The sequence below is a fragment of the Chiloscyllium plagiosum genome, unplaced genomic scaffold (assembly GCF_037043375.1).
Source record: "Chiloscyllium plagiosum isolate Xiang-an unplaced genomic scaffold, Cpla_swu_hap1 HiC_scaffold_34, whole genome shotgun sequence".
In the NCBI taxonomy this organism is placed as follows: domain Eukaryota; kingdom Metazoa; phylum Chordata; class Chondrichthyes; order Orectolobiformes; family Hemiscylliidae; genus Chiloscyllium; species Chiloscyllium plagiosum.
This window is the reverse complement of record NW_028270172.1, coordinates 50895554-50909149: the sequence shown is the minus strand read 5'-3', so window position 1 is coordinate 50909149 and position 13596 is coordinate 50895554. Positions and strand designations below refer to the sequence as shown.

Here is a 13596-nt window from a genome sequence, read left to right as displayed (position 1 = left end):
GTAAAATAAAGGGAACAAAAGAAAGATAACATTGCAAGAGGTAAGGAGATAAAAGAGATGGAAGGAGTTAATCTTTTCAAATCTTAATCAATAATTTCATTCTTAAGAAATTAGGCTCAGTCTTTTACAATTAGATTGTTTTTGTCAGAGATTTTGTTTGACAAGACTTATCACACAGTTTGTTTTACATGAGGAAGGATTTTAAATGACAAGTTCCCATCTCAGTAAGTCAACAGGGAAAGCAGATACCAGCTGCCAACACTGATTTAACATTGGCTTGTTAAGCACAAGGCTTGGGCCTCCATCTAGCGAGGAAGTCCTGCCTTACAACGTTGGATGGCCAGTAGCTTCAGTTCACAAGGGAAAGCAGCAACAGAAAACCAGGATATTGGCAAAGTCTGGTTGGCAAGTCTTAGTGAGGGGAGTGACAGGTTTTGGTGGTCACATTTGAGAGTCTGGGTGAGGTGTGGAGAATGGGTCAAGGGAGGGTTTATGAAGTTTGATAGTGGGGGAAATATGCCCTCGCTGGGCATAGGGACTGCCAAAGGATTTCATCCTGTTACCCAACACACGCCCATCCAGGAAAAGCAGTGAGATGTCCACTTAGTATGGGCCTCTTCCTGTTGTAAGTAAAATGGTGACATGGAGAGGTGAGGTACTTTACTGCCTGTTAATTGGCCACAACAGCCTCAATGTCCTCAAGGCTGGGTGGGACTCCTGACTCCTGCAGCACCGTACTATCCCATTGTAAAATGACACACGGCGGTCCAAGAAGTTAGAAAGGTGCTGAGAAAGCTACCTGATGCATTTTACAAGCCTTCTTACCTTCTAACCAGCATAAAATTCCTCCCACTGTCTTAATTGACAGTTGTCTTAATTGTTCCAATGCCTCCACCATAAGTCCTGAGCCAGCTGACCAATGACAGCCATGCCTCCACCCCTTTGCCGCCCTGCACCGTATCCACCAATGTCATATTTGCTACTGTTTTGGCACCACTTCTTCGTCACTGGGCCAATCTTGCCAACGTGTCCCCGATGACGTATCTTCCGCCTTGGGACCTTCCAACCACACGGGATCAATGTGGATTTCACCAGGTTCCCCTCCCCCTACCTTATCCCACATCCAATCTTCCAACTTTGCACCACTCTCTTGAACTGTCCTAGATGTCCATCTTCCTTCCCACCTATTTGCTCCACCCTCCACTCCGACCTATCACTATCACCCCTCACCTTCATCTACCTAGCATATTCACAGCTACCTTCCCCCCAGCGCCACCCCTCTCCCATTTATCTCTCAGCTTCCTTGGGCTACCAGCTTCATTCCTGATGAAGGGCTTATGCTCAAAACATTGATTTTCCTGCTCCTCAGATGCTGCCTGACTGGCTGTGCTTTTCCAGCACCACACTCTTTGACTCTGATCTCCAGCATCTGCAGTCCTCACTTTCTAGTCAGAAGTGGGTACTGCAGATGCTGGAGATTAGAGTCAAGGTTAGAGTGGTGCTAGAAAAGCACAGCCAGTCAGGCAGCATCTGAGGAGCAGGAAAATCAATGTTTCAGGCAAAAGCCCCTCATCAGGAATTCCTGATTCTGGCTCCTCCAATTCTTCATGACCTGCTGTGCTTTTCCAGCACCATTCTAATCTAGCCCTCACTTTATCCCTGTGCTGGAGCCACACTTGTCCAGTAGCCAGGAGCCCTTGGCTCTGCTGTTGCTGCCACCTTGCCGATAATGTAGAGACCCCAGCTCCAGGCCTACCACAACCAGGGTCCCTGGATCTGCTGCTGCTACTACCTCGATAATACCTGGAGTTCCCACTTTGAACATACCACACAGCTGCTGCTTCAGTCTCCACCTTGGCAACACCTGGAGTCCCCGCTCTAGGCTTGCCAAAACCAGGAGTCCTGCTCCAGTTGCTCTCCTCTGCAATGTTACCTTCTCTGTGCTGCCAACAAGAAGAAGATGAAGTAAAAGAAAATGATAGAAGATAAAAAGGTAAGGAAAGAAAGGAGGAGCAGCCACCTAGAGACCGAACACTGCCTAACCTGCCATCTTGGAACAGGGGATTGAGGAAGTGGCTTACCTATTGTAGAGGTGTAATGGGGTAGAGGTGTCTCCAGCAAGGTTAGGTGATGATTTTTAGTGAGGCCATCCAGCCTTCCTCTGATTAGAAACTGAGACCCTTTGAATAAGGTCCCCCACCCCTAGCAAGCAAACTTGACAGTATTTGCTTTTCAAGCTTCTTGCATGGTGATTGCTCCTCCCACCATTGGTTGAATACCAGTGATGATGCAGAAGTCAATTGGGCATTACTTTGTGCCAGGATTGGACGTCTATCCACTAGCTTTCCCACTCTAGACGGACTTTGGGAAGTAGCAGAAAGATAGCAGTGACTCCAAGCTGCATGCCTTCATTCAAATTAAATGCTCCCATCACCTCCAAACCTGCTTTAATGTAGGTACTCAATTCTGCCTCTACAACACTTTTCTCCTGCAGTAATTTGAAATAGTTGAGTGCCTTGACAAGTTATTTCATAGGGCACTTAAGAGTCAATTACATTTATACTGACAATCTGACAGATTAATGGATATTGATGAGACTAGCAATTTATTCTAGATTTATTAATTCATTGAAGTTAAATTCCCTTGGTTGCTGTGGGAGGATTTGAATCCACATTTCATTACCTGTAGCCTCTGAATTACTAGCCACATCACCATTCTATCAGCATGCTCTTTGGTGCTTCTTTCAAAAAATGGCTGCTGTGTACACAATGGTCTGAATGACTTTTTTTTGTACTCCAAAATTCTGTGTTTCGACAGAAAAAAATTGAAAAGTTTTATAGTTTTTTAAAAGCCACAACAACTACTAAAATTTAAAGGAATAAGATTTTACTTCTTTAAAATATATTTTCATTGGCAGAGAAGTTTTTGCTTGTAATAAAATTACTTATATTGTAATGGACAGAACTTAACTTTTCTACTTAGGTCAGTTAATATTATAATCTGTCAGTATAACTTCATGCCATGCGTTTATGTGATGTGTTGGTCAGTAAGATACCAGCATAGAAAATTTTCTAGAGGCCACATTGGAAAACAACTTCCTGATATCCATATTTAACTGCATGTGGAAGGCCACTGAAAGTCACTTTCGAATTTCCATCGACAATATGAGTTTTACATTAAACACATTAGTACTGATAGTCTCAATATTATTTTTTTACTTCAAAATCCATGGCATTGTTTTTATACCAGGAACAGAGATTGTGAATTTAGGTATAGTCCTGATGAACTACTATATATCAAGTGAGCAAAAGACAAAATTTTCTCTTCTGTTTGGGCAGTTGTGCAGAGCATCCATCCCAGAGGTGACCACCAATTGATTAACCATTTTTTTCAGAACTTTAGAGATTCCAATTACATTTCCTGGTAGGCCATGGTGTGCAATTCATATGAATAGCAATGTAAATGTTTCTTGATCTTCTTCAACTGGAAAACCGGACTGAGATCTGTTTCTTGAATTACATTGGCATTGATAAATTGCCAACTTTGCTTTTTTTTAATGTGGAGAATGTTGGCGAGATCAACATTTAATAACCACCCTAGCTGCACTTGAGCTACTTTCTTGAACCCACAAGGTTGACCTACAATGCTGCAGGGGACAGAGTTCCAGGAATTTGACTCAGTGACACTGAAGGAGTGCTGATATATTTCCAAATCAGAATGGTGACTCAGGAGGGAACTTGCGCAGGATAGTGTTCCATTTTATCCGCTGCCCTGAAACACATCTAAGATGGCAGCAGTGGAGTAGGCAGTGCCAAGCGTCCATTCCGTGGTCTTGTCAGCATCCATTCCATTTGCTTTTCTTCTTTTCTCATTTTTTTACGTTCTTCTTCTTGTTTAAGCATTTAGTGTTTTGTTTTTGCTTACCTTCTGGAGAGAGCTCAGTAATGGAGGTGGTGGCAGTGATGGAGCATGACAGTGGCTGGGGCCCAGCATGAGCCCAGTTGGCAGTCAGCAGCGAGAAGAAATCAGCAGCAAAGCATCTGGCAAGCAAAGCAATGTTGGGGGCGAAGTGGCTTGTGTGTGAAGTGGTGGTCAGCGGTGAAGCAGCTGGTGTGTGAAGTGGTGGTCAGCGGTGAAGCAGCTGGTGAGTGAAGTGGTGGTCGGCGGTGAAGCAGCTGGTGAGTGAAGTGGTGGTCGGTGGTGAATCGGCTTGTGTATGAAGTGGTGGTCGGCGGTGAAGCAGCTGTGAGTGAAGTGGTGGTCAGCAGTGAAGCAGCTGGTGAGTGAAGTGGTGGTCGGTGGTGAATCGGCTTGTGTATGAAGTGGTGGTCGGTGGTGAATCGGCTTGTGTATGAAGTGGTGGTCGGCGGTGAAGCAGATGGTGAGTGAAGTGGTGGTCGGCGGTGAAGCAGATGGTGAGTGAAGTGGTCGGCGGTGAAGCAGATAGTGAGTGAAGTGGTGGTCAGCGGTGAATCAGCTTGTGTATGAAGTGGTGTCGGCGGTGAAGCAGCTGGTGAGTGAAGTGGTGGTTGGAGGTGAAGCAGCTGGTGAGTGAAGTGGTGGTCGGCGGTGAATCAGCTTGTGTATGAAGTGGTGGTCGGTGGTGAAGCAGCTGGTGAGTGAAGTGGTGGTTGGCGGTGAGCAGCTGGTGAGTGAAGTGGTGGTTGGTGGTGAAATGGCTGGTGAGTGAAGTGGTGGTCGGCGGTGAAGCAGCTGGTGAGTGAAGTGGTGGTTGGCGGTGAGCAGCTGGTGAGTGAAGTGGTGGTTGGTGGTGAAATGGCTGGTGAGTAAAGTGGTGGTCGGCGGTGAAGCAGCTGATGAGTGAAGTGGTGGTTGGTGGCAACATGACTGGCGAGCAAAGTGGGGATTGATCACGTAGCGGTTGACAAGCCTGGGCAGGACTTTGCCCAGTGTAAGCGAATGCGTGCCCAGATGGGGGAGAGTGAGCCTTCATGGGGAAAGTTCAGCATGGAGCGACTGCAGGCCTATGGCTTAAGAAAGGACTGTAGTGTTTAACATTTAAATTTATTTCTTAATTTTTCTGCTTTATACTAAGAAGAACTGTAGTGATGAATTTTTAAACTTTTTTTATTGATTTTCTATTTTCGTACCTAAGATGTGACACCTAGTTACCTTTGTACCTAAGATGGTGCCAGGAATGGATCATCATACACTTTTCACAGTACTACTGTACCCCTGTACTTGAGTACACATGACACTAAAATCTAAATCCAAATCTTCTTGATGGTCATGGTCATGGGTTTAAAAGGTGATGTCTACAGAGATTTGATGAATTTCAATCGTGCATCGTGTAATTGATACAGAGTGCTGCTACTGAGCAGCAGTGGTGGAGGGAATGGATGTTTGTGCATGCATATCAATCAAATGGGCTACTTTTTCCTGGATGGTGTCTTGAGTGTTGTAGGAGTTGCATTCATCCAGGTAGTGGGAAGTATTCAATTACACTGTTGGTTGTGCGTTGTCGGTGATGGGCAGGCTTTCGGGAATCAGGAGGTGAGTTACAAGCAGCTACATAGCCTCTGACCTACTCTTATTACCATAGATACATATGACTAGTATAGTTCTGTTTCTGGACAATAGTAAGCCCCAGGATGTTGATGCTATCAAATGTGTCAACTGAACTTTGGAGAACAAAGGAAACATCCAGCAACAACTTCACAGCAACTCGAACATTTATGAGCAGACTGTCTAATGAAGTAGCTGGAGGTTAAACCTGGTCTTGCATTGCATTTTACATGACCTCACAGCCAAGTAATTAGTTTTGAAATGTGGTTACTGCAGTTATATAGGAAAACATAGCATAAAGGTTTGCATAGCTGATTTCTACTGACAACAACAAGCTGAATGATCAGATAACCTGGGCGGCACAGTGGTTAGCACTGCTGCCTCACAGTACTAGAGACCTGGGTTCAATTCCCACTTCAGGCGACTCACTGTGTGGAATTTGCACATTATCCCTGTGTCTGCGTGGGTTTCCTCCCACAGTCCAAAGATGTGCAGGTTAGGTGAATTGACCATGCTCAAATGCCTGTAGTGTTAGGTGAAGGGGTAAATGTAGGGGTCTGGGTGGGTTGTGGACTTGTTGGGCCGAAGGGCCTGCTTTCACACTGTAAGTAATCTAAAATAATCTGTTTTGTACAGTTTTGCTGAAGAATATACTTTGGTTCTGGTACATAAGAACGTGCGAAGGACAGACACCCCTCAAAAATATTTTTAATCAACCTGTTCAGAGATGTTATTATACATCTCTGGAGCTTGTAGCACTTGAACCCAGGCCTCTTGGTCCAGAGATACGGACACTACCATGTCACAAGTAATAATCAATAACTATACAGCACAGATGGTGGTATCTTAGCCTTCCATGACTCTCCCCGTCTTTTTTGAGACAGCCATCCAAAATAGTACCTTACATTAGCTTTCTACATAATCCTGCAAAATAGACCACTAATCTTGCAAGTGTTTCTGTCGAATCTGATTCCTTCATTTATTTAGATAGAGGATTGTTGAGAATTAGAATGCAATATGTGGAGAAATTTCTTATTTTTCCTCTTGATCTTTGGCTTTAAATTCATAACATTTGGTTACTGGTCCACTTATCAGAGGAAATCACCACTTGTTCTATCAAAAAGCTTCATAAATTTGAATACCTCTATTAAGTCTCTCCTTAACAATTTCAACATCTCCAATTTCTTCAACAGAACAGAGCTCCCTGAGCCCTGATATATACCCCACCCAGGGCTTTGATATCTTGGTTGAAATGTTGTGCCCTGTATTGAACACAATGCTCAACAATGGTAAAAATTTGGTACAACTTCTTTGTTTTTGTATTCAACACATTTATTTGTAAAGTCAAATGCCCATTCATTCTTTGTTAATTATCTACTCAGTCTGCCCTGCCTCTTTGAAAGATTTGTGAATTTGCATCTCTAAGTTCTTCTGATCTTGTCCTGCTCAAGTCTGCTATTGTCACATTCATTACTTAATTCATTGTATTGTACCATCTGCAAACTTTAGAATTATATCCTGTGCACACATCTATGCCATTTATGCTTATGAATGTTCTGCTATTCAGTTAGACCTGAGCTTCAAACCAATTTATCTGCCTTTGGTCTTATCAAGATTACTTAATACTTGTTACAGAATAAAAATATTACAATTTCAATGTTGAAAATTTCAGTTGAACCTGCACCCATATGGATTTTTATTACCGTTTTATGATTATTATTTCTGATTGTATTCCAAAATGAATTAATGCCCTTGCAGTTCTTCACCTAAGTGAACATAAAATCTTCAATCACTACATGAGGCAGCAGGTGGATCCTTGATTTAGGGGCTGTTTGAGAAGACATTGCAGTAGTTGTTGCTGTAATGAATTGGCAATTGAGATTGCGTGATCCAATTTGGAAGTGAAAATTCAAATTTTCTGATTTAGAGACAAGGCTACCAATAAACAAATACAGCATGCCACACAACATGCTGTATTTGAATATGAATAGGGTGAAGTAGTTCTTAGTTTAATTTTTAAAATCTTAATTGATTTTTAGTGCAGAAGTGAAATCACTACGGGATTTAGTCCACAATAGCTACATTATCTTTTTCTTATATCCATTTCATGGGAAATAATCTTGGAATCTTCTGGGGTATAGCCTCACCTGATGGAAATGTGCTGCCAGTGCTCTCAACGAGGAACACGGAACCAGAAAATGTGAAAAACACAAATAAGGTAGTGGTTCCCTCAAATTCACATTCCTATATTACAAAAAATCCTAATGTATAGTTTTATGCTTCACAGAAAGAGTATGTCCGAACTGCAACTCAGCACTGGAACTGATAACTTGTCGAGGTCACAGTGGCTATCCAGTCACAAACTTTTGGAGACTTGATACCAAAGCCATATTTTTCCAGGTGAGTGATATTTAGACACAAAATTTTCAGTAATCGAATAATCATAAACACATTGGATGGAATATTTCCCAGCCCCTAAACAACATAGGTTGTGAGAAGAAATTTAGGAAAGTTGGGTGTCATTTTGAGCAAAGCTCTTCTTGAGATTGAGGCCAAAAAATGTCATTTGACATCTTAGTTCAGAACTTTGAGACATGATTTTCACAATGAAGGAGTAATAGCATGGGATTATTACCCATTATCAACCTCATTATTCCCTGAACTTACTTCCTGATAGAAAGTAGATATTGAGACTTCCTGACTTGAAAGTTACAGCAGATATCTAATGACTCCAGCTAACCATTTTCTCCACTGGACCTCCACCTTGGATACCCAGTAGCAGCATCTTAGGATAGACTCCATGTGCAGCAGCCCCACACACCCCTATCCATGGCCATTGGCATCTGATACATATCAATCTCATAATATTACTGTAGTTCTTCTCCAGTCTAAGTGGAGTGCAATTCTGCACTTCTGTGGTACAATTTGGAATACACCAGCACCTTAACTTTAATGCTGCTGTAAGGATACTTTGCACATGAGACAGGCATCCATTTTACAGACTGGATCAGAGTACATCTCAGGACTGCTTGCTCATTCGCTTAGCATTTACTTACTTTGCCCTTGCTTGAATGCTCACAGAATTGCCTGTTTGAGCTTTTCTGCCTCAGTCAGGACTTAAAGACTCACAGAACCTCTATCCTGCCTTGCTGTTCAGTGCAGACAGAAAGCCCGGCAGCTTATCATGATTACCAGCAGTGATCAGCTAAGACGGTGGACATCTTGCAGTATTGGACAGTGCTATGTCAATCTCTCACCGGCATCATGTACCAGAAGTGTACACAGCAAGAACGCCTCATGGGCTTTAAGCAAATGGCCATCTCTCAAAATCTAAGGGCAGTAGTCCTCAGCTACTCCCTTTAGTCAAGGGCAGTAACCAATAGTAGCTTGTATTGCTGGTGCAGATGGGTGAAAGATTGTGAGTGAATAGAGAGCATAGCGGCCATGCAAGTTTAGTAGTCTGGAGGGGGAGGGGGGTGGTGGGGGGGAGGGGTTTGTGGGTGAGAATGAGTGAAGAAAGCATGTGACAGAAAGAGTGGAAGAACATCAGCTTTTCAGGAGATGGACGCAGGAGAAGAAATGTAGCAAGGCAGCAGAGAGAAGATAGTGGTACTTATCCTTGCAGAGTAGAGACCATGATTGACCTTCCTGCTGCATTGCTGGGAGATATTTGGGAATAGGCTGGCCAGGTTTCGATAGGTAAAAACAAGGACTGCAGATGCTGGAAACCAGATTCTAAATTAGAGTGGTGCTGGAAAAGTATAGCAGTTCAGGCAGCATCCACGGAGCAGGAAAATCGACGTTTTGGGCAAAAGCCTGCCTTGAAGAAGTTTTCCTCCTCTCTCTACAAGAATCTCAGGGAGTCCCTCTCCCATTGCAACTCCCAGGTCCACCCTGCAGGCACTCTGCCTCTATTCCTGATGAAGGGCTTTTGCCTGAAACGTCGATTTTTCTGCTCCTCGGATGCTGCCTGAACTGCTGGCCAGATTTGGAGGCATAGCGTCCTTGACCAACCCTTGCGAAAAAGGATGGCTCTCCTCTACACTGTCCAATCCGCCAGGACCCTCAGATCCCTGCCAGCTAAACAGCACATCAATTTTCCTTTATGTGCCATGTCCAGGGCTAGTATCATGAATCATGTAGAACAGCTCCATACTGCGAGCACTTGAAGCGTGCATAATAGCCTTTTAAAAATGGTGCTGGTGCCAGAAATCCCAAGGCGTCCCAGCAGTAATGTGAGAATCTGATTAGCATCAGATAAGAAAGTGCTTTATTGTGATGTTGTGCCTAGTTAATGATGCAAGTTTGGGATGATAACATGAGAAAATCTGCTTGGTGAGTTGAAACTAACTTGGGATGGGTAAGTTTCCGGAAAGGAGCATTAGAAGAGAGAAGCCACATGCATAGAGGATTGTGTGAGATGGTAACACAAGAGTGAGAAATAATATTAGGTAGGGGCAGATGAAGAGGGAATGCAATAAATTAGTTTGCAGTACTTGTACGTAAATATGCAAAATAGGAAATGAAATTGCTTCGGTTCAGACGCAAATGGACGCACGGGAATTGATTGTCGAGACCTGATCAAAAAACATGAGTGTGACTGGTCGGTAAATATTCCTGGATTCAAGGTATTATGTAAAGATAGGGAAGGAAAGACTGGGATGGGGTAGGAGGCAGTCCCAACTAAAGGGATGGAAGCCATTGTATGAGATAAGGTAAATGTACACTTACAGAAAAATAATTAATACTTGACAGTCAACATGGCTTTGTCAAGGGCAGGTCATATCTGACAAATTTGATTGAGTTCTTTGACAAGTAGGCACATGCAATGGATAAAGGTAATCTTGGAGTCATCGAGTCAGGAAGCTGTACAGCACAGAAACAGACCCTTCAGTGCAAATTGTCCATGTCATCCAGAAAACCTAAATTAATCGAGTCCCATTAACCAGCACTTGGCCCATATCCCTCTAAACCCTTCCTATTCATATACCCATCCAGATGCCTTTTAAATGTTGTAATTGTACCAGCCTCCACCACTTCCTCTGGCAGCTCATTCCATACACGCACCACCCTCTGTATGAAAAAATGATCAAAAATGTTGCAGTTAGTTATTGAGAAAGATAAGAAATCCAGGGTTACTGGGGGAAAGAAGGGAGTAAGTGACCAGCAGGCAGTCAAAGAGGAACAGGTCAATAGTGCAGGAGTCCCTTGGGGAAATAAAATGGTTTTCCAATCTGATGAGGGTGCTGGTTCATCAAGGGAGTGTAAACACAGCCAACTTTCTGGTGTTATAATCAGCCTGACTATACAGGAGTGGAAGAAAAGAAAAGGAGGTATTATGATGATGATAGGGAATTCAATAGTTGGAGAATACACAGGCATTTCTGCAACTGCAGATTGAACTCCAATATGGTGTGGTGCCTCCCTTGTGCTGGGCTAAAGGATATCACTGAGGAGCTGTAGGATATCCTTAACAGATATGATGATTAGACAGTGGTCAAGGTACACAATATTGGTAAAGTGAAGGATGAGGACTTGCATCCAGAGTTCAGGAAGCTTGGCAATAGATTAAAAAGCAGGACCTCAAAGATTATAATCTTTGGGTTATTCCCAGTGCCATGTGCTAATGAATACAGAAATAACAGATTGAATGTATGACTCAGTTGCTGGTGCAGGAGGGAAAGTTTTAGATCCCTGGGTCACTGGGATTGTTTCTAAGGAAGGTGGGACCTCTACAAGCAGAATGGTCTGCAGCTGAACTGGATTGGAACATCTGTCCCAATCAATGTTTGCAATTTCTTACCTAATACTGTCAAAATTAGTCTTCCTCCAATTTAGAACTTTGTCCATCACTATTTAAAAACTAATAGAATTATGATCACTGGCCTCAAAGTGCTCCCTCGCTGACAACTCAGTTGCCGCCCTGCCTTATTTCCCAAGAATAGGTTTTGTTCTTTCTTTAGTAGATACATCCACATGCTGAATCAGAAAATTTTCTTGGACACACTTAATAAACAGTATAAAGGGTTTAGAGAAAGCAGTCACCTTGATAGGAATGTATTAAAGACCCCCAAACAATCAGTGGGCAATTGAAGACCAAGTGTTTAGACAATTCACCGAGGTGTGTAAAACTAATAATAGGGAAATTATATTAGGGGGATTTCAACTTCTACATTTTCCCCAGATTCCCCATAATTGGCATAATCATACTATAAAGGGTTTAGAGAATGCAGATTTCTTGAAATGTAGTCAGAAAAGTTGTCTGTGGAGAAAGAAGCAAAATCAGTTTTTTAAGTTCTGATGAATGGTTACAACTTGAAATGTTAACTTTGATTTTCTCTGCAGAAAAAAACTGTCAGATCTGTGGAGTATCTCTTCCAGTATATTTTATATTTACTTTTAAAAGGCAAATGGTGTGTAACTAACTTGAATTTTTTTGATGAGGTAACAGAAGACCTAACCAGGATAATGTCGTTGATATGGTGTACGTGGATTTCCAAATGGTGACTGATAAAACACTTCAAAATGTTTCCAGTGGACACAGGAATAAAAAAAGCAGGAGCAGGACTAGGTCATTCAGATCACCGAGCCTGCTCCATATTCAGCTGTAATATGGCTCAGCTTTTGTGGCCATTTTTCCAATCCTATTCCCATGCACCTAGACATCTTAACTATCTAGAAATCTATAGATCTCTGTCTTGAATATTGTCAATGACTGAACTCCATAGTCTCTGTGGTAGACAATTCCAAAGATTCACCACCACTGAGAGATAAAAGTCCTCCTCATCCCAGTCCTAAATGGCAAATGTATTCTGAGATTGTGTACCCTGGTTCTAGAACTCTTAAACTGGGGAAAACATCCTTCCTGAATCTACCCTGTCAACCCTGGCTGGATTTTGTATGCAGAATTGAAGCCTATGAATGAAACTTGGCTGAATGACAGAAAAAAAACAGGTAGTGGTAGGAAATGATTTTGCATGCAGTGAAATTGCCTAGTGCTTTTCTTCATATGTATTAATAAAATATTATGTTGTGAACTGTTAATGAGAATAATGACAGACTTCAAGAAGAAGTAAACAGAGTGATGGAATGGCTGGACATTTGGCAGATTAAGTTTAATGCGGAGAAACTAGGGCCTGCATTTTACGATGGTCAGTCGTTACTCGAGCAGAGGTAGGAGTTGTGCTTGGGGACTGTACAGAACCTCATCATAGTCTCCAAAAAATTGCCTAGGAAACTAAAGATTCTATTGGGCAATTCCTCTCCACCTGGAAATCTCTAAAAGTATCCATTTGAATCAGGGAATTCAAAGGATATTTATAGTTTGATAGAGTCATACAGCATAGAAACAGGTTCTTCAACCCATCGTGGCTATGTCAACCAACAAATACCAAACCACACTAATTACATTTATCTATAATTGGTCCATTGCCTACAATGCCCTGGCATTTTAAGTAATTGTCCAGATGCTTCTTAAATGTTGCCGGAATACCAGAATGCACCACCATCTCAAGCAGCACGTTCCATATTTCTACCACTCTCTGAATGAAAAAACCTTCTCAGATATTCTCTAAACCATTACTCCTCACTTTGAACTTTTGCATCTAGTCTTAGACACATCTGCCATAGAGAGAAAGATTCTCACGGCCTATTCTGTTTATGTTTCTCAATTTTGTATACATCAAATCAGATTCCCCGTTCAGCCTCCTCTGCTCCAAGGAAAACAAACCCAGCCTCTTGAGTTTCTCCTCACAGCTGAGACTTCTCCACATCCTGGTGACTTGGCTTTGCAGCTTCTCCAGTGCAAACATGTTCTTCCAACAGTGCGACCAATGGAACAGCACGTAGTATTCCATCTATGGAGTAATCAATGTTTTATAAAGTTGCAGCGAGACTTCCCTATTTCTACATTCTATGCCTTGGCAATGAAAATATGGAGGTGCTGGTGTTGGATTGGGATGGACAACATTAAAAATCACACAACACCAGGTCATAGTCCAACAGGTTTATTTGGAAGCACTAGCTTTCAGAGTACTGCTCCTTTGTCAGGTAACTGTGGAGCAGAATCAT

General features: G+C 42.5%; 1 protein-coding gene across 3 annotated transcripts in view; it reads left to right on the top strand.

Annotated features, from left to right (window-relative positions):
• gcm2 (GCM transcription factor 2) overlaps window positions 1–13596 on the top strand; it is a 51105-nt gene that overhangs the window by 27594 nt on the left and 9915 nt on the right. For all 3 annotated transcript variants that reach the window (XM_043719021.2, XM_043719020.2, XM_043719019.2), the window contains exon 4: window positions 7814–7926. In XM_043719021.2, coding sequence (XP_043574956.1) covers window positions 7814–7926 — 113 coding nt within the window. The remainder of the gene's footprint in view (window positions 1–7813; window positions 7927–13596) is intronic.